Source organism: Leptosomus discolor, chromosome 2 (assembly GCF_034619465.1).
Source record: "Leptosomus discolor isolate bLepDis1 chromosome 2, bLepDis1.hap2, whole genome shotgun sequence".
In the NCBI taxonomy this organism is placed as follows: domain Eukaryota; kingdom Metazoa; phylum Chordata; class Aves; order Leptosomiformes; family Leptosomidae; genus Leptosomus; species Leptosomus discolor.
The window spans coordinates 91,438,105-91,456,180 of record NC_141392.1 but is presented as its reverse complement, the minus strand read 5'-3'; the positions used below and the strand labels follow the sequence as shown (position 1 = coordinate 91,456,180).

At 39.8% G+C, this 18,076-nt stretch overlaps 1 protein-coding gene across 1 annotated transcript in view; it reads left to right on the top strand.

The window, feature by feature from the left end:
- The first annotated feature begins 1,905 nt into the window (after positions 1–1,905).
- MEI4 (meiotic double-stranded break formation protein 4) overlaps positions 1,906–18,076 on the top strand; it is a 76,334-nt gene continuing 60,163 nt past the window's right edge. Inside the window, exons 1-2 of the mRNA XM_086460465.1 lie at positions 1,906–1,948; positions 12,491–12,739. Of these exons, the coding sequence (XP_086316591.1) occupies positions 1,906–1,948; positions 12,491–12,739 (292 nt within the window). The remainder of the gene's footprint in view (positions 1,949–12,490; positions 12,740–18,076) is intronic.

Here is an 18,076-nt window from a genome sequence, read left to right as displayed (position 1 = left end):
GTAAAAAGGTGTCCCGTGGTTGGTATTCTGAAAGTTGCATAGAGTAACTATAAATTTAAGACATATTCCTTTTAACTACTACTAGCTCCAAAATGAAAAAATAAAACAGGCTGTGCCTCTAAAACTAAATTTATGTGGTTCTTAGATGTTTAAGTACAAAATAATCAAGTGAAAAACTTCCCTCCAGGCAGCTGTTTAATGGTAGGTCTCAGGATTGTTAGGTGCCTCTCAGTAAGCCTACAGTTGCAAGTAGGATGGGTGGTCTCACAAAAAGCAGAGCCACTTTCTTTTTTAGGGCAGTAATAATGTTGCCTCTGCCTAATTCTGCCTTTTAGATTCAGGCCTCTCTATATAAACCCCAGGTTTGCAGGTAAAAGCATTGATGTCTCTGAATCTTTTACTTGAGTCACAGTTAAAAAATTAAATGAAAACATCGATGTTCTGATCTACATAATGACTGTCCACTTTGCAAAGCATCTGCATCACTTACATGCACAAAAGCTCCACAGAAAATGATAAACAAAGTGTAGCTGCTGATATGTCACTGTAATATAAAGGCTGGATAATATTTTGTTATTTTTTCCCCTGGGTTTTGCTGAGAAGTAGTGCTGCCTGAATGAAAATAGTCTCTAAATTATTCAGTCTAATTTACTTTTAGCATTTTAAGTCTAAAATGGAAGTTCCAGCGTGTTAAGTTTTCTGCAGTTGGGATTGTAAATTTATTTTTCAAACTAAAAAAAAATAAGTACATGAGTTCAGAAGCCTACTACTATGTATATTGATAAAAAAGTTAGATTTTTAAATAAATTAACATGTTAAAAATAAAGCGGTTTAGATTACCCACGAACAAAGAATGGGGATGAGAATTTTAAAATTGTTTGTCACCTGCAAATACTTCCGTGTTGAGAAAAATCAATCCTCCTCTACTTAAGGACTTGATGTATTGTGATAAAGCTAACTGCATCTAATGCATCTGACTGCATTACTAATTTCTTATCTCTCCTCTTGTCCTCCCTCCTCACCTTCCTCAATTGAAAAGACTCCATTTCTGGCCAAGAAGACTTAACACAGCCTTTTCAGCACAGTTTGTGTAAAGAATATAGTTTTACAGGCAAAAATAATCTCTTAACTGGTGAGCTTTGATCAGTGTTTCAGCTAAAAGGCAGCTTCTATTTCCAATGTATTGTTAAAGAAATAAGTGTTCTGAAGGTTTATGGTCTCTTTTGCTCTTAGGATATCTGAACATAAGGAATGTTTAAAGAGGCCTAAATTAATCAACAGAGCAGTTCAAGAGAACCTCACGCAATTTATAGAAGTACAAACACCACAGTTTTGAGACCATACACAGATCAGTGTAAAAGCGTGGGGGACCATTTCAAGTGAGCTGGTCACCTCGACCCTCAGCAGGCCAGGTGTGAACACCAAGCGTTTGGCTGGGCACCCCGGGGCTGGACCTGCACCCCTCGCAGGGCCCTGCTCACCCAGCCCCTGCCCACGCTGCACTCCCCTCCCTCAGGTAGCAGCACAAAAGGGGCCTTCAAGCGTCTCTTACGGGTCTCCCCTTCCTTCACCTTCCCGACTAAGGCAGTCTTTGCCTTTGCAGCAAAGTGGCTTTCGTCCTTCCCTCTCATCCCTCAACCCTTCCCAGCCCCGCGAGCAGGAGGAAAGGCCCCCGGGCATGAGCCAGCGGGCTCCACCAACACCCGCGGGAGGCACCCGCGTTCGGCCGAGATAGATACGAGTAGGACGAGGAGGGCCTGCACCGCAGGGCGCTCACCAACGCTGCCCGGGGCTGGGGCGGGGCCCAGCGCGGGCGGTGACCTCGTGTCCTGCCCCCGGAGCGGCCCCTCAGCCCCGGGGCAGCTTGTAGAGGCGGCTGCGGGCCGCCGGGTACTGCCCCTCGCCATGGAGCCGGGGCGCGGCCCCCGCGGCGGGGCTGCCGCTGCAGGTGGGTTGGGGCCGGAGGCCGTTAGGGGTCCGGGGAGGCGGTGTGGGAGGCTGGGTGAGGGCTCCGCGCGGGAGGCAGCGGCTTGAGGAGGTGCCCCCACCCCGTCGCGGGGTGTCGGTGGGCTCCCTCTTCCGGCCGCGGCTGTTGCTGTGTTCGGGGGCACCTCTCGTGTTTGTAAACCCCGCGTCTTCGAGTTGGGGGCCGGGGGTTTGCCTGGTACAGCAGGGGTGGGAGCGGGCGTCCCGGCCGGGTCAGGCCGCCGGGGCCGGCTGTCCGTGCGAGCAGCGAGCGGGAGGCCTGGCGCGGGCGGGCTCGGGCGTTCCGGGAGTGGTTCCCTGCAGAAAGGTTCAGTTTATTTGGAAGGAAATGGCAGCCTTCACCTGAAAGTTGCACCACTTTTTTTGTTATTAATGAAGAAGATAAGGTATGAGTGACTTATCTCTCTGTTCAGATTCTTGGTTTTCTTTTCTGATATGTTACAGATCTGGAGGGTTTTTTCCCTGCTCCAAGTAAGAATGCTGTATTGTTGCTAAGTGGTATTGGATAGGGGCTGGAATTCAATTAATATTAGTGCTTTTCTTGTTAAAATAAGGTTATATGAAATACGCAGATAGAACAGAAAAGAGTTACCAAAGCATTACCAATATTTTTACCTGAAATTGATTATTTCTCATGGCAGTGAATTGAAATGATCAATGTTTTTGATCACCCCATGCTTAGGAATTTAGAAATCATAGTGCTCAGTCTCCTACATTTTTTCTCAGTGACTGATGGAAGAAAGTAATGATTAATTTTGTCTTATTTCCAGACTGTTTTCTTAATTTAAATACACTAGTAATTGAGCAGAATTAAAGTTTAAAAATACTTGTCTATGGACTTGGCTGTGAATGCTTGGCAAGTAGTTTCTGTGGTTCACGGTCTTTTACAACTTCCAGTGCTTCATAAACTAATATTCAGGCACTACATATTTAAATGAGGCTACAGTTATGTTAGTATCTATAGTATATGTAAGACTTCGTTCTTCATTGCATACTGTATGCTTTTTAGAGTACTAGTTTCCTAGTATTCCTACTATTGTCCCTTTTCCTTGTCTTGTATTACAAACATTTGCTTTCTTTTGAACAATCTCATCTTTCATTCTCACGGTATAAAATTTGTGTAAGAAAGCCCAGAATAAGGTTTTTAAAACATGACAGATCCTTTCTGGTAACTTAGCTGAAGGAAGCTTATTCACTGAAAGATACTGATCTTGCAGATTTAAAACTTGTGGAAATGGAAGTATTCAGGAAAGGCTGAAAGTGTGAAATTGAAAAGGAAATTATTGTATTTTAGTCAATATATTTTAACATGGGAAGAGGAGAGATGCAATATAATCCCTGGATAATCCTCCAAACCTCTTAATGATTGCCTTTTTTTTGAACTCCGCTTTGAAATTCTACATCAAGAGCTAATGCAGTCCTTGCAATAGGTAAAACTCGGGCGATAACGGCTGCTTTCTTGTTGTAACTTGGCAGTATATAAAGACTAAGATTATTTTCCACAGTCCAAAATGCCAACTGTAAATTTACACTTTATGTAAATATCATTATCACATATGAATCTTTGTAAATTAATAAGGGTCTGAATTTCATGGTCTGTCTCATAAAGCCGTAATGAAAAGTATGTACTCACTTTCTAAACCAAATGAATTTACACCCAGCTGATTAAGCGTTCACAGTTTTTGGTTTAGTAGTGGAAGAAATATGTGCTGTCATAAGAATAGATAAATTTACACCATTGAGTTATATACTTCAATTTCTGAACATCAGGTTTTATAGAATAAATTCCCTTTTGTGCAAATATATGCTTGTCTTCAGTAGTGAGAGCAGGAAAGAGAAACATGATAGTGCTAATGGTACTGTGTGCCAGATTGATTAGATATCGTTGTCAGTGACCCAGCAAAAAAAAAGCCTGTTGGAGGAGGAAAGAGTGCAAAAGGAAGAACTTTCAGCTTGTGGCGAGAACATATACGTAGTGTAACACGGCCAGATATTTCAGGCTTACGTTAGTGTTTTTTACTTGGCCTGCTCTAATGGGAGTAGAGGAGAAGTGAATCCTTTTATCTCTTTAAGGCTCCTATGGTGCATAAGATGTCCTTGCTGTCAATACTTTGTGATGTTTCTTTAAGAAGATTGACAGAGTTGAACTCTTGAGTGACTTGGGATTCTTGTGTGTTAAATCTGGTATGGTATTTCTCTTCTAGATGTGTCACTCTAACACCATGTTAGAAAAAAAGACAGTTAAAAAAACCCTGTCAAATGATTGCATTCAGAAAGCAAAATGCCAGAACAGTCCAAACCTGGAAAGAATTAATCTAAGCATACAGTTACGGGAGTATTGGTATACTTGTGGTATCTTAAATTAGAAGTTTTCAAATGAGAGGAAATAATTTCCTCATGATCTCACTGAAGAGTGATGCACGGTAACTTTATGAGGGGCCAAACTGATTGTTCTATGCTCATTTAATTCTGGGCATACTTGCTTCCCGTATATTTTACTCTGCCCCTATATGCTATTCTGTTTGTGCATGGACAATGTTTAAATGTTCACAAGGTTATTCTCACAGAATTTTTCCATGATTTTTAGGTTTTCTTCTAGAAAGATTTTTTTTTTTCTCAGAGATATTAAAAAGATCTAGAATTACAGCCTTATTTTAAAAGGTAATGATTTTAGCCTTGCAACATTTATCTTAGTTAAGCACTTAAACAGTTTTTTGCATGACTCATCTAGCTTTACAAGCCTGTGGTCTACCAGCTCATCTTGCTGAAGTTAGCTGTCCAGAATACATGTATGTGCATCCGATTTAGTCATCTTAACTCCCTTTGCAGTCTGTGGAGGGAAACAAGTGTTTCTGGGTCATGACTTATCTTCATCGGAAAGTAGGTGTACAAGTCACTTGACTTATTTTTAACGTTAGAAATCTCTGTTTCTGCGCATTGATCATAAAGGAAATCTAGGCAGCTAGCTCAGCTGTAGCCTTCTAAACTGTAGATTTCTGTAGTTAAGAGGAGATAAATCCACCTCTAAAATGTTACTGAAATCCTGAGGGATTATGTTTGCTTATGTTCTTAAGTGCTATGAAATGGTGTTATATATGTATAAAATTGGGGAATATTAAAAAGCTCTAAAATATTTTTTCAATTAATTCATGTTATTTGGTTTTGGAGAATTTATGTGGCTTGATTTTAGAAGCTAAAATTACTTAAAAATATTTAAATTGTAATTATTTTAAAATTATTTAGAAGTTAAGTTGTTTGAAGAAATAAATCATTTTGCGTTTTAATCAAGCTTCCTTGTGCTTTTGACGTAACATATTTTAAATATTTATTATTTTCAGTATAATTTTAGCATCTTGAATCCATTTAAAAAAAAATATGCTGGAGGTATTGTTTAGGCTTGTGGTAGTAAATCCCAGCTTTTCTGTCAGTAAGCATGTCCGCATTACATATCTTTTGTGTACTATGAGTATAGGTTGTCTAAGAATGACACTGTGGAGTAGCCTTGCTTTAATATACATTTTTACAATAAAAATGGAACACAAGGCATACTTTAGTTCATCTTGATTATGCAGCTGTCCCATTATCATTATTTATTATATAAACGAAAGACAGTATTATGTTAGGCATACCAATTAAATCAAGTTTATTTTACTATTGCTTAGTGTTATGGCCTTATGTGTCTGCAGCTCAGCCCAGTTCCGCTAAAGCACTTGCATAATTTTGTGACCCATTTTGTGTTCCATTATAATGGGTCAGTATCTTGGTTGCTGGTGTATAATGCAGAATGAGGTTACAAAGGTGTGGGTAATTTTTTCACCTTTATCTGCAGTATGTAATTGACAGACCAGTTAAAGTAAAAATCGTGGTAACAAAACAGTTTTTCCTATTATGTTTGTGCCATTAGAGACAGACCATACACTTATATTTAGAAGGAAAACCATTTTTCGGATATTTGTTACATACTATTATTTAGGACTGTATGAGGATTTTTAGCTGTGTAGTAGAGGTGAATGGCAATTCATTTCTGTCTTGACAAATCCTTTTATATGTCACATCTATTTCAAATGTGAAGAAAACCGAGCCCTTGAATAACCTGGATGATAAGTAAGTTACAGTCCATTTTGTGTCTTACTCTATTAATTTTTAAAACATTCAATCTTAAATTATAATAATCTGAATAACAAATAAATGTCCTGTTGTAAGCAGTAAGGTTTTGTCTATGACATTTGAAGTTTTTTCCATTATTAGCCATGATTTCATTGGCAAACTTAGAGATTATGCCTAAGGTGTGCAATCCTGTGACATAAATGAGTATTACTCAAATGTTGAATTATTTAAAACAAGTTTTGGTTTTATTTTGAGGTACCTTATAGTTTTAAATTGCAGTAGAACTTAGCCCTTTTCACTCCATCGCTCTGTGACTTCCTTGTTTCCAAGGTCAATCAGAAAACTCTATGTAGTGCTCGGGTTAATTATCTAAAATTATTCACCTCCCTTACCCAACCCAACCCCCTGCCTTGAAAGACTTAAAAGCTCCAGAGCTGAGGATTCACCTGTGCAAACAAAGTAGCTCATCCCTTGATGGATGGGTGCAGCACATGCTGCCATTCCTCTGGGTAGAGGAACCTAGAGCTGGCTGAGAGAGACCAGTGGAGGTGTGCCTAGGAGCTGGGCGAGGCTCGTCCCGAGATCACTGGGCTCTTCCTCAGGGAACAGTCTGTTTTGATCTGACTGCAGACTTAACTGTACCCATTTCTAGGTTTGTCCTGTTTGGGAGGCAGATTCCTCTAGTTCACGTGTGAGAATGCAGAGAATAATGAAGAGATGGTCCCTGCACTTCTGTTAAAGACAGAAAATTAGTATCCTTGTCAGCTCATTGTTGACACTGGGGCAATCCTGGCATGAGGTAGAAAAACCCAAATAGCATCCAGGAGTACTTTTTTTTTTTTTTTTTCCTCCTGCGACTAAATTTGGTGTTGTGTGCAGCAGTGAAGGCAACTGCTGTGCATTTGGAGACTGGGCTGCTCAGTTATGTGTATTTAACAGTGGAAAAAGAAATGATGAAGAAGTAAGAGGCAGAAAAGTATCTTCAGACAGGTAAGAAGGTGCTAGGGCAGGAAGGGATGCTTTTGTGCCCATAGTGGGCTCCGGGAATTGTCTTTGTTTTTTGAAGATGTCATGTGTTTGACCTCAACTTCCAGACTTTGACAACGTGTTATCTGTATGAAAGTGGTGACCACTAACTAGCAAGGTGCATAAACAGCCCTTTTGTGGGGTTGCAGGTTTTTTGGAATGAGGAGATTTTATAGCTTGTTAAAATGACTTTAATGAATAGTTTAAGTTTAGATGCAAGTTTCATGGCTTTAATGGATGTTTTCAGTTTTTTAATAACATTGAATCATTTGAATTGTTTTGGGTTTTTAACCAATAATGTGAAACCTTTGACCTTTGGAATGGACTTAAATATATGAAGTTTCCAACTGAGAAGAAAACAAACTAAAGGCAATAATCTGAAAATAGTGGAATTTTTTTCTAATTAGTGGGAATGATTTCCTTTTCACATGTTGCAGACAGTGTCAAAAACAAAGTGAGACTTACCAGAAAGATGTCTTGCTGTAGTTAATGGTGTAATGTGCTGCATCAGATGCAGGTTGCAAAACAGCGGGACTGGCAGGTTGGTAGAGTAGGGTGGTTTGTAAATCTGATTTACCCTGGTGCTCTCTGTTACCCTGTTTCCTGTTTAAGGTCCTCAAAGGATCTTACACCACCTCTCTGTTCCCCTTGATTATTGTGGTGGGTTGACCCTGGCCAAAATGCCAGATGCCCACCAAAACCACTCTATCACTCCTCCTCCTTAACTGGACAGGAGAGAGGAGAGGAAAGAAAAATAACAACAGGCTTGTGGGGTTGAGATAAGGACAGGGAGATCACTCAGCATTTACCGTCACGGGCAAAACAGACTCAACTGAAAGGAAATGTGATTTATTACCAATTAACTCAGAGAGGAGTAATGAGAAATAAAACCAAATCTTAAAACACCTTCCCCCCACCCCTCCCTCCTTTCCCGGGCATGACCTTGATCCCGATTTTCCTCCCTCCTCCCCCCCAGCGGCACAGGGGGAAAACAGGGAATGGGGGTTGGGGTCAGTTCATCACACTGTTGTTTTCTGCCGCTTCTTCCTCCTCAGGGGGAGGATTCCTCACATGTTTCCCCTGCTCCAATGTGGGGTCCCCCTCATGGGAGAAAGTCCTCCATGACTTCTCCAACGTGAGTCTTCCCACGGGTTCAGTCCTTCATGAACTGCTCCAATGTGGGTCTCCTTCATGGGGTGCAGTCCTTCAGGAACCGACTGCTCCAGCGTGAGCCCCCCTCATGGGGTCTCTGGCAGCAAACGTGCTCCAGCGTGGGCTTCTCTCTCTCCACGGGCCACAGGTCCTGCCAGGAGCCTGCTCCGGTGCAGGCTTCCCATGGGGTCACAGCTTCCTTCAGGTATCCACGTACTCTGGCGTGGGGGCCCTCCACGGGGTGTAGGCAGTCATCTGCTCCACCGCCCATGGGCTGCAGGGGGACAGCCTGCCTCACCATGGTCTTCATCACAGGCCGCAGGGGAATCGCTGCTCCGGCGCCTGGAGCATCTCCTCCCCCTCCTTCTTCACTGATCTTGGTGTCTGCAGGATGTTTCTCTCACCTATTCTCACTCCTCTCACTTGCTGCAATTACTGCTGCCCAACAACTTTTTTCACTCTCTTAAGTACATTATCACAGAGGCGCAACCACCGTCGCCGATTGGCTCGGCCTTGGCCAGCGGCGGGTCCGTCTTAAAGCCGGCTGGCATTGGCTGTATCTGATATAGGGGAAACTTCTAGCAGCTTCGTACAGAAGCCACCCCTGTAACCCCCCCCGCTACCAAAACCTTGCCATGCAGACCTGTTACTTATGTAACACCAAGCTGTACAGGACAGTTCATGACTTTTGCAATTATTTCAGCAGCTGAGTGATTACTCGTCAGCCTTCCACGGCCAGGACCTTGGCGGCGCTGTGGGTCCTCAGTACCCTCTCCCTGCATGAGAGTTAGAAGGCTGTAGAGAAGCAGGGAGGGGGTCTCTCTTTCTTGTGTCAGAAATCTGGAGACCTAGTCCTATTTGACAGTGATTTTTAGCTAATCTGGTACTCAGAGTGCACTTCCAGTAACAGATTGTGGATTGAGGGGGTTGTATAGGAAGCTTGTCAGTGGACGGTATCTGGTGTCGTATCCCAGCCATTCTAGCAGGGCTCGCAAGGGGTTACTGGTTTCCTTAACACTGAGAAAACACAAAAATGGAGCTTTGTTAGTGAGTAGCTATTCTTGCTGAGTAACTTGGGTACCGGATATGTTTTGGTGGATAATCCTTGATCCTTCCAGTTCCTGTTGGACATAATTTTGGGTTAGGCTGGTGACTTCTTTCTGCTCTTGTCCAGGTACTATTCCCAATCAAGGAAAATTTCTGGCTTAGTTCTACACGTTTTTTCTGCCTAACCATTGGTGTAATTTCTGTGCTGATATGAGCAAAAATATTATTGATAACTCTGTAGCTGCCAATAGGCTTTTAGTGGAATGCATTTGCGTTTGGTGGTCTTTGGTGCAATGTTTCCTAAGAGCAACAGACTGCTGTGTGATTTTTTGCTAATGCATAGTTGGCCAGCATCCCCATATTTCTAAAAACCTCATCTGGTGTGTTATTTTCTATGAGATTTTTTTATAGTGGTTTCTGAAAGAGCAGTTGTCCCTTTAGGGAACTGTGAAAAACTTGAATCAACTTTTACAACTTATGCTTTTTGTACCACAAACTCCTCTTTATCCACTGTTTCTAGACATTAAATGCAGGTATATTACCATTTGTTGTTAATTACCTGGCTTTAAACAAAAGATTTTGACGTTACCATGGAATTACTTCTCCAAAAACTGCTTGGATTGTGTTTTGTTCCTAAGATGAACCAAGTTTGTGATATGTGCTGCTGCTTTTTTTTTTTTTTTTTTTTTTTTTTTTTTTTTTTTTAGCAGGATCTTTAAAAGTAATTCTGCCCAGAGTAAGAGTACCTTATTAAACTCATTCAGTTTAAGGCACAAGTACTGTAGAAATGGGTCTGTACAAGACGTTAAAGAGAAAAAGTCCTCCCTCAAAATCCAAATTTCATTACTTAACTGTATGTCCTAAGTGTTAAGGTGGAATACTTTTTAAGATTTTGACCATTGTGATTTAAAGCAAAATTAAGTAAGATACCATGGTTTATGTGATTCATTAGAGATATATCTCCTTTAGGAAATAGTATTTTGGCATGTTGAGGGTGAAAGAACCTTTTACGTGTGTGTGTGTTATTAACATGTGCACTAAGGTTTTTGTTCTGCTTAAAATACAGTAGTCCCCCTTAAAACAAAGTAGAAAAGTGACTCTCTTTGGTAATGAGTGGTGAAAAAATGCTACTGAAGTAGCATTTCACACTTACAGATTTCCTTGAACTGTATACATTTAGTCTCAACTATTCTCATTCCAGTTCCTTATAACACTTCTCTACTTTCTCTACTTACTAGATTTTTTTTTTTTTTTTTTTTTTTTTTTTTTTACTCTATATCACTTGATTTAAAGTTGTGGGCTGAGATGTGTGAAGTGCATAGTGGTAAAGCATCAGTGGTCAAACACCTAACTGACTTTTCTCTGTAACCGTGTGTCATATAAGTAGAAGTAAAGGGAGCGTGATAGAAAAGAAGGTATTGATGGTGACTCTTTAACGATAAAAGGCACCTGAAGATTGATGAAATGCTGAAATTAAATACTATCTCCTGACCCATACCAGAATGTTGGTCCTTCTGCAGCTTACCTGAATGTAATTTAAAGGAAAATGCATGTTATAAAGCACAAAGTGACTATTTGTCCTTTTTTAAAAGGAGGTGAATCAGAAAGCTGTTGCAAAGTAGTCTCCAGAGATATCAAAACGATAAACCAGCAGCGAAAGCCATTTGTAAGACATCTTTCTGCCTGCCTTAATATGTGGCTCTGCTCTGCAAAGGAACTTTGTAAGAATGGAGCTTGGTAGACACTGTTTGAGAAATATCTGGGTGATCTGTTAGGAAGATGAGATAATCTGGGGAGCATCTTTCAGGTTCAAAGCCAAAGATTTTGGATACCCTACTGTTACTACTTACTCTTCTTTTAGTGTGGTTTCATGTGTTTCATTTTCTTCGTAGCTTTGAAGGCAGTTCAATTACTTTCATAGTTCTGTATTTGTAAAACTTCCTTTATGTATAAGGCAAACAAGAGTCTTAAATCAGTGTGTTGTCCCACAGAGGTGCTGATCCTTCGAGGCTGAGAGAATTGGGTTCTGTTTTTTCACTGGAAGTCATAAAGATGAATGGAAAAGTTGGGTGAAATAGATTTTAACAAGCAAGAATTTTTGCGTATTTAATGTGTAACTGCTCTAAGCAGTGGATAGAGATAGTATAGTTCAGTTTCTAAGAGCTTACCCTTTCATTAGTTTTGAGAGTGCACTGGTGGCTTAGACAAGGTGGTTTTGCCCTGACACAGGGCAGGAACATAGTGTTTCAAGTGGAGAACAGTGGCTTAAAATATAGCTGTAGGTAGATAGATCCCAAGGAATTTTAGCTGTCTTATCCCTTGTGCCCTGTGCAGTTCAAAGTGTAACTGACTGGTGTGTCTGAGTGGACAAGATGCAAGGACTGTACAGGAATTGTTCATGCATTTCAGAAGTATTTGAAAGGTGAGAGTAATATTTAAAAGGCAGCTCTTTCTGTAAGTGTCCCTGTGATGGTTTGCAACTTAGTGTCCAAAGCCCTGTCCTCACAGTTTGCAACAGAGCTGATAAAACTGTCTTCTTCACTTGTCTTGCTAGCCATTTGCATCACTTTGAAGCTGTCTGCATAGACCCTTCTGCAGGCTTGAGGCTTAATTGTAGACTTAGAACTGCAAATGCAGCAGTATCAAGTATCCAAAAGCAGAAACTAACAACAACTTCAGTTTTATCTTTTGAACACTGAGGCTTTTTGGTACACTTTCAAGAAATTTTATGTATTGTGTTTAAGCCAAGTATAAATAACTCCATATACATTCTTCAGTCATGGGCTTAGGATTTTTTGGGGGGCAGAGTGTCAGGGGTTTTTTTGAGGTTAGTATTTTTAGTGTTTTCATCTTTGTTTTAGTGAAGATGACATTTGCATTTAAAATTTTGTGAGGATAAGCCTATTTTCAAATAGGCTATTTCCACAATTATTCTCAAACACTGCCTGAATTTTATTGTTATAGCTGGAATGCAGCTTATGGATGTTTTATTCTCACATTATGCACAGATGCTTGTATTTCTGCTCTTTTCCTTGATGATGTAGGAATGCACTAGAAATAAAATAATTGGTCTCCCTGTTGAACAGTTTTCAAAGCCAAGAAGATACTGTGTGTAATTTGATAGAGTCATAGTGAAGTTACTTTTCTGTTTTCTGTTTTTCTAATGTAATAGAAACCAAAGATGGAAGAGAAAATCAAGTTTGGTATTTGAAAATATCAAAACTAGCATTGGCTTTTGCAATTATCCACTCAAAACCACCAGGGAAGAGTTGCAAAGAATACACTGAGCACCTGGCCAAAACGGTATCCGAACAAGATTTTGGATGGAAATCGAAAGTTGGAGCGCTGGAAGCTGAAGTTCTTCGATTACGTCAGGAACTTCTTTTGAACAAGATCTGTCCAAGATACTGCTTGGAAAATGGTAAGTTTCAGAAATAATTTCTGGCTGTATTGCACTAGGAAGGAAACAAACAGCTTTCCTGTTGCCTGCACGATTTCTTGTACCTAGATATGGGAGTCCTGGGTGTCCAGCTTTCTATTTTTCCCAAAGCTCTGAAGTAGAACACTTAATTTATTTGTAATGGGATTGAGCTTAAGAATTTGATGCTTACTCAGAATTTACATATTGATACTGAAGGTTAAAAATTTATCTTACGGAGTAATTCCAGACAATCGCCATTACAAAATGTTACTCTATAACCTCAGAGATGCTGCTTTGTAAGAATATTGATGTACCCTATTTATATTTGGAATATGTCTTAAAGACATGCTGCATTTTTTTTTTTTTTTACACTTTAAAGATGCTTAAAATCAGAATTCAGAATTTAAGCCTAATGTGTAGAAAGCATGAATCCCTAATATGTATAATGGGAAGGTTGGGCAGGCAAAGGACTGTATGTCTGTTATTTCTTTTAACATATTTAGACTGTGGATGCTGTGAATGTTTACTGTGACATATAAAAATACTGTGAGTCTGATATTGTATGATTCAGGAAAGCTGTTATTTAAAGAATATGGAAAAAAAGAAAGGAAAAAAAAAAAGATGAGCTCAAACAGCACTTTTTCTCTGACTTGTGCATGTGGAGTGAGTCATTCTCACTCTGAGAGATTAATGGTACAGGACGAGCTTGGAAATCAGGCAGTGGAGGATGTCTCCTAGCTCTGGGGAGATATTTCTCCTGGGAGATGGAGGTCAAAATGTGCTGGGCTGAAGGAGAGAGGCGCTGTTCACTGTTGAGGAGATCTCTAAAATCAAAATGTATAGCTAGTTGCTTTATGACTTGAGATCTTTAGAAGGTTCCCTGACAGAAAGCTTGATGAGGCTTTACTGGAATGCTTTTGTACTGAAACAGTAGCTTCTTTATTGTCTTATGAAAAATTTCTGGATTCTAACTCTGACAGAGAGGGGGGACATGTTAGACTGTAGCTAGAAGGAAGAATGTTGTGCGTTTGTTTTGGGTTTTTTTTTTTTTTGGTTGGTTGGATTTTTTTTTGTTTTGTTTGTTTGTTTGTTTTTTTTATAATAGACCTTTCTCTCTATAGAAGTGATTTACTGACTATTCGTATTTAGTTATCGTTTGTGTGTCTGTTCTCTGCCACCTGTTCCAAATGTGAAGTTTATTTAAGAGTAAAAGTGACTTTCAAGCTGCTGTTTGTAACAGATGTCTTAATGTTGTAAAGAACCGATTGCATGTGGTGCAAATGATCAGGAGAGATTTATTAACAATTGATGTCTGAAGAGGATATTCTAATTTGGATTAAGCAGAACATATCAAACACTACAAATTATATCAATTCATCTGCAACTTCTGTGTTCCAGGTCTAACTTTTTAAGAAAATCTTTACCCCAAGCTGTTGGACTGAGCAATACCGATATCTCACTTGCCAAAGTAAGCTCTTTTAGTTGCAGGACAGGCAGAGGGAAGCCACTGTCCCTAGCAAATAACACCTCTTCCAAAGGATGTCAATTTTCATTGCCCTAGTCACGATGAAGTTTGTTCACAGACCTAAAGTGTGATAAATCTTGTCTAATTTTAGATGACTACGGCTGCACTAAATTTTCTATGCTGTCATACCTGTACAGGTAAATAGCCTGCCTACTCTACAGTATGGTTTACTTGACCCATTGAAATATTCACTAGTATGGATATGGTGAATTGTCTGCTAGCAATAGGTCTTTTCACCGGCTTAGAAAACATTCCATGATTTCTAAATCACTTCAATAAGCTGCTTTTCATAGATGGCTCTTTTTGGTTTTTATGTTCTCAGCAGCCTGTTCAAACATACTTTGGGTAGCTGACCAAGTCTCGTGTCTTAGTGAATTTCAGTCTATGTTTAGCTAATGGAATCGTAAATAGTAGAGATGAGTACCTGGTATTTATAATCCTTCTATGTTCCTTCAGATTCTCCAGGGTACAAATCCAACACCCTATGAATTTGAAGGATTAATGTGTAGCTGCTTTTCCCTTCAAATGTTTGTTTATATTTATGATTACACTGTTGATAAACCTATTAGGCAGAAAACCTTTTGAGGTTTGAAATATGTATGGGAGTTCACATCAGCCCCAAATGCACCAGGTGCTGTTCAAAAGGAATAGGGCATAGTCTTCCCCTTCAGTTTCTTTTAACCCCTTGGGTGTAAGAGCACAAATGTGTGGAAAATCTGAACTGTTATAGTTCCTATTTCTTCATACAAGTTTTCATTAACATTGAAAGGATGCTTTTGAGCTCTTGGAGTCTAACTCAGAGATGGCCATTTTTTGTGGTATTTCTTTTGACTGTTTCTTTTTTGTTTGTTGGTGTGTTTTTTTTTTTTTTTTTTTTTCCCCTCCTTCTTAAACCTTGGTATGATATGTGAACTCTCCTCATAATGGATTTGAGCCACATGTTATTTTGGAAAGATGTTCTTCATCAGACAGATGCTGAGTGAGCATTAATGATTACAGTTACGTTGGAGACAAACACTCAGTCTCTTGCTTTTGCGTAAAAGATCGTTACCGATACCTGACGCGATATCTGTTGGTGAGATCTGTGCGCTCTTCTGGTGATCGAGTTAACAATATGTAGTAGTAGCAGAACACCTGCAGCTGACAAGGGAGGTGGCTGTACAAGCAAAGCCTGCCTGAATAGGGGCCACGCCCCCACTGATGTCTTCTGCTCTGGGAAAAAACAGTTTCCTCTGTTGTGTGTTGTGCCAGATTTGAAATTTTTCAAGCCCATGGAGATTAAAAGCTAAAGGCTGGCTAGTGCCAGCCTTGATTGGCTACTAAGAAGGCACAAGGAGCTTGAATCTACGTTGAGAGGAAAAGTGATATAAGTGGTGTTCCATCCTGTTCACCTGAAGGCTACTACAGATCCATCAACCCATTGTTATGGTTTGTTGTTGATGGTATATTGCTCACATTTATTAGTTAATATCACACCAGAGAAATTCTCTAGGGCTGAGGATAACTGGGCTTGTTCTTAGGTAGTCTACAGGTATGGATCCTTTTCCTCCTCTACTTGTTTCTCCAGTCTCTCTCCATTTTTGGAGCTGGAGTTCTGCTTAAAGCAATGCAACTTCTTAAAAGAATTCAAACCCTCAGCTTTTTGTTGGCTTTCTTGTGTTCTACTTAACAGCTTATAGATGCAAGAATACCAGGGTTTCACAAAATTCACCACTGAATCTCATGCAGTAAGGATCAGATACTGCATTTGTGTCTGCTGCTGCCTATTGAAAGCTGAAGAGTTTGAGTCCTTCAGCCAAGGTTCACTTTACAGCTGTATCTTTCCTGCTCTGCATTCTGAGTGTGAGAGCTTTCTTCACCCACCTGCTGTTTGTAATAATAATAGTAGGTCTTTCAGAGGCTTCAGGAATGATTAGGACTGCCCATGGAGTTTTATTTCCCTGATGTGAGGAATTTGTGAGCTCTTTGGAGCTGTGGTGCAATGTTTTCCTTCTCCACACAAAGCTGCACACAGTATGGATGCGCAAGCACATGAAGGAGAAAGAACAAAATACCTATTTTAAAAGATATGTTGTCTAAATTATTTTTGTCCCACCCGAGTAGTTCGTTGTCCTCAGAGACCCTAAAAAAGTTTGGGGTTCCTTGCTGAGGATGAGGAGCATGCTTTGCTACAGGTAAACTGGTAGTATGGGTTGTTACAGTTTAATGCGGTGTTTGTAAAATTGCTGTGGTATATATTCACTGACTGTGCTGTGTGAAGTTCCTTGTTTGACTTAATGTGTAGCTGTCTTTCTGAATACAAGGACACTGTTTTTTCTTTTACATGGTGGTGCTTTTAGCTGTACATCAGCTGTCCGAAGAGGAGGAGAAGCGAATATTTTTGTAATTGTCTGTTCATTATTTTTTGCCTTGCTAGTATTGTTCTGACAACTATGCCCATGGGTATATATATAAAAAAATAATCAAATTTCATATTAATCAAAGTTTTTTGCCTTTCTGTGATTGAAATTTCACAGAAAAGAGGAGAAAAGCTTGTTGGTGTTATTCCAAGAATAAGAATATGAAGTATTTGTGCTTTCTGTTATCACTTTGCTTTGGAATTACATGAGAAGACAAAGGGTCTTACAAAGCATTGATGAATTGGTAGAGTGAAGCACCTGTCCTCTAAGACAATTCCTTAGCTGTTATCAGCTCATCAAATCAAAAATCATATTGTTTCTTGGCAGCTTCTGTTAAAGAGATCTGAAAAGCCTGCAGCTGTTACTCCAACCTAAGAAGGCATAAACACGATACTCTACCATTTCTGCCAAGCATGTATTTTAGGAATGACAGTTGAGAGGATAGATGTTTATTGCCTTGGTTGCTTTAGGCTGATACTCTTGAAGGGTTCAGTTATCCAAGGTCTATTTTTAGTAAAAATTATACTGAGTATGTATTCTCCGTTCCTTAGCTTCACCTTCGATTTTGGTTCATATTCTTCCCTTCTTAAGCAGTGGATAGGAATTTACTGAACCGCTTGCTCCTTTAATTAAAAAAAAAAAAAAACAAAAAAAAAAAAAAAAAAACAAAACAAACCAAAAAAAAACCCCAACAAAACAAAACAACAAAACCAGATTCTCTCCTCACCCCTTCTTTTTTAAGAATTATTTTATTCTTCTTTTTATAGATCACATGCCCTGAAGTCCCCTCCTGTGTTCTTAGCCTCCACAGTAGCATATGGGTGCCAGCCCACCTTACCAGAGTGTGTCTGTGTTTAGGGAAATGCTGAGTCAGAAGTGATGAACGTGAATGTCTAATTTTTAACTGTGTCCTGAGGCTGTGTACTGTCCCCTAAATTCTGCTCCCTGTGTCAAGACATTTGAAGCAACTTGTATCTCTTTAGGGAGTAAAAGCCAGAGACAAAAAGAATTTTCTATCTCCTGCTTCACTCCTTAACTTGGTGTGTTTCTTGAAGCATTTAGTTGTACATGTGGAAAAGGGAGCAGTTTCCTTGGTAGATTAGTATGAGTGAACATACTTCAGTCTCCTTTCTTCTTGCCAGAAGTTCAAAATTGCTGCAAAAGTAGAAGCATATGGAATTGGAACCAACCAGATCACCAGATGAAGTAAAACTGATTATAAATGATACACAACTCCAGTTTACCAGTGGCCTTGTTTTGGGCCACAGAATTCAGCCACCTCTTTGCTTTCCACTTGCCTGTAAGTCATGGCTTGGATATTTCTTGCTCAGTAGGGAGAGGCAGAAACTGAGTGCTCAGCTTAAAGCTCCAGCATTTCCTTGGTAGGCAAAGAAGGGATCAGGCAAGTCCTGC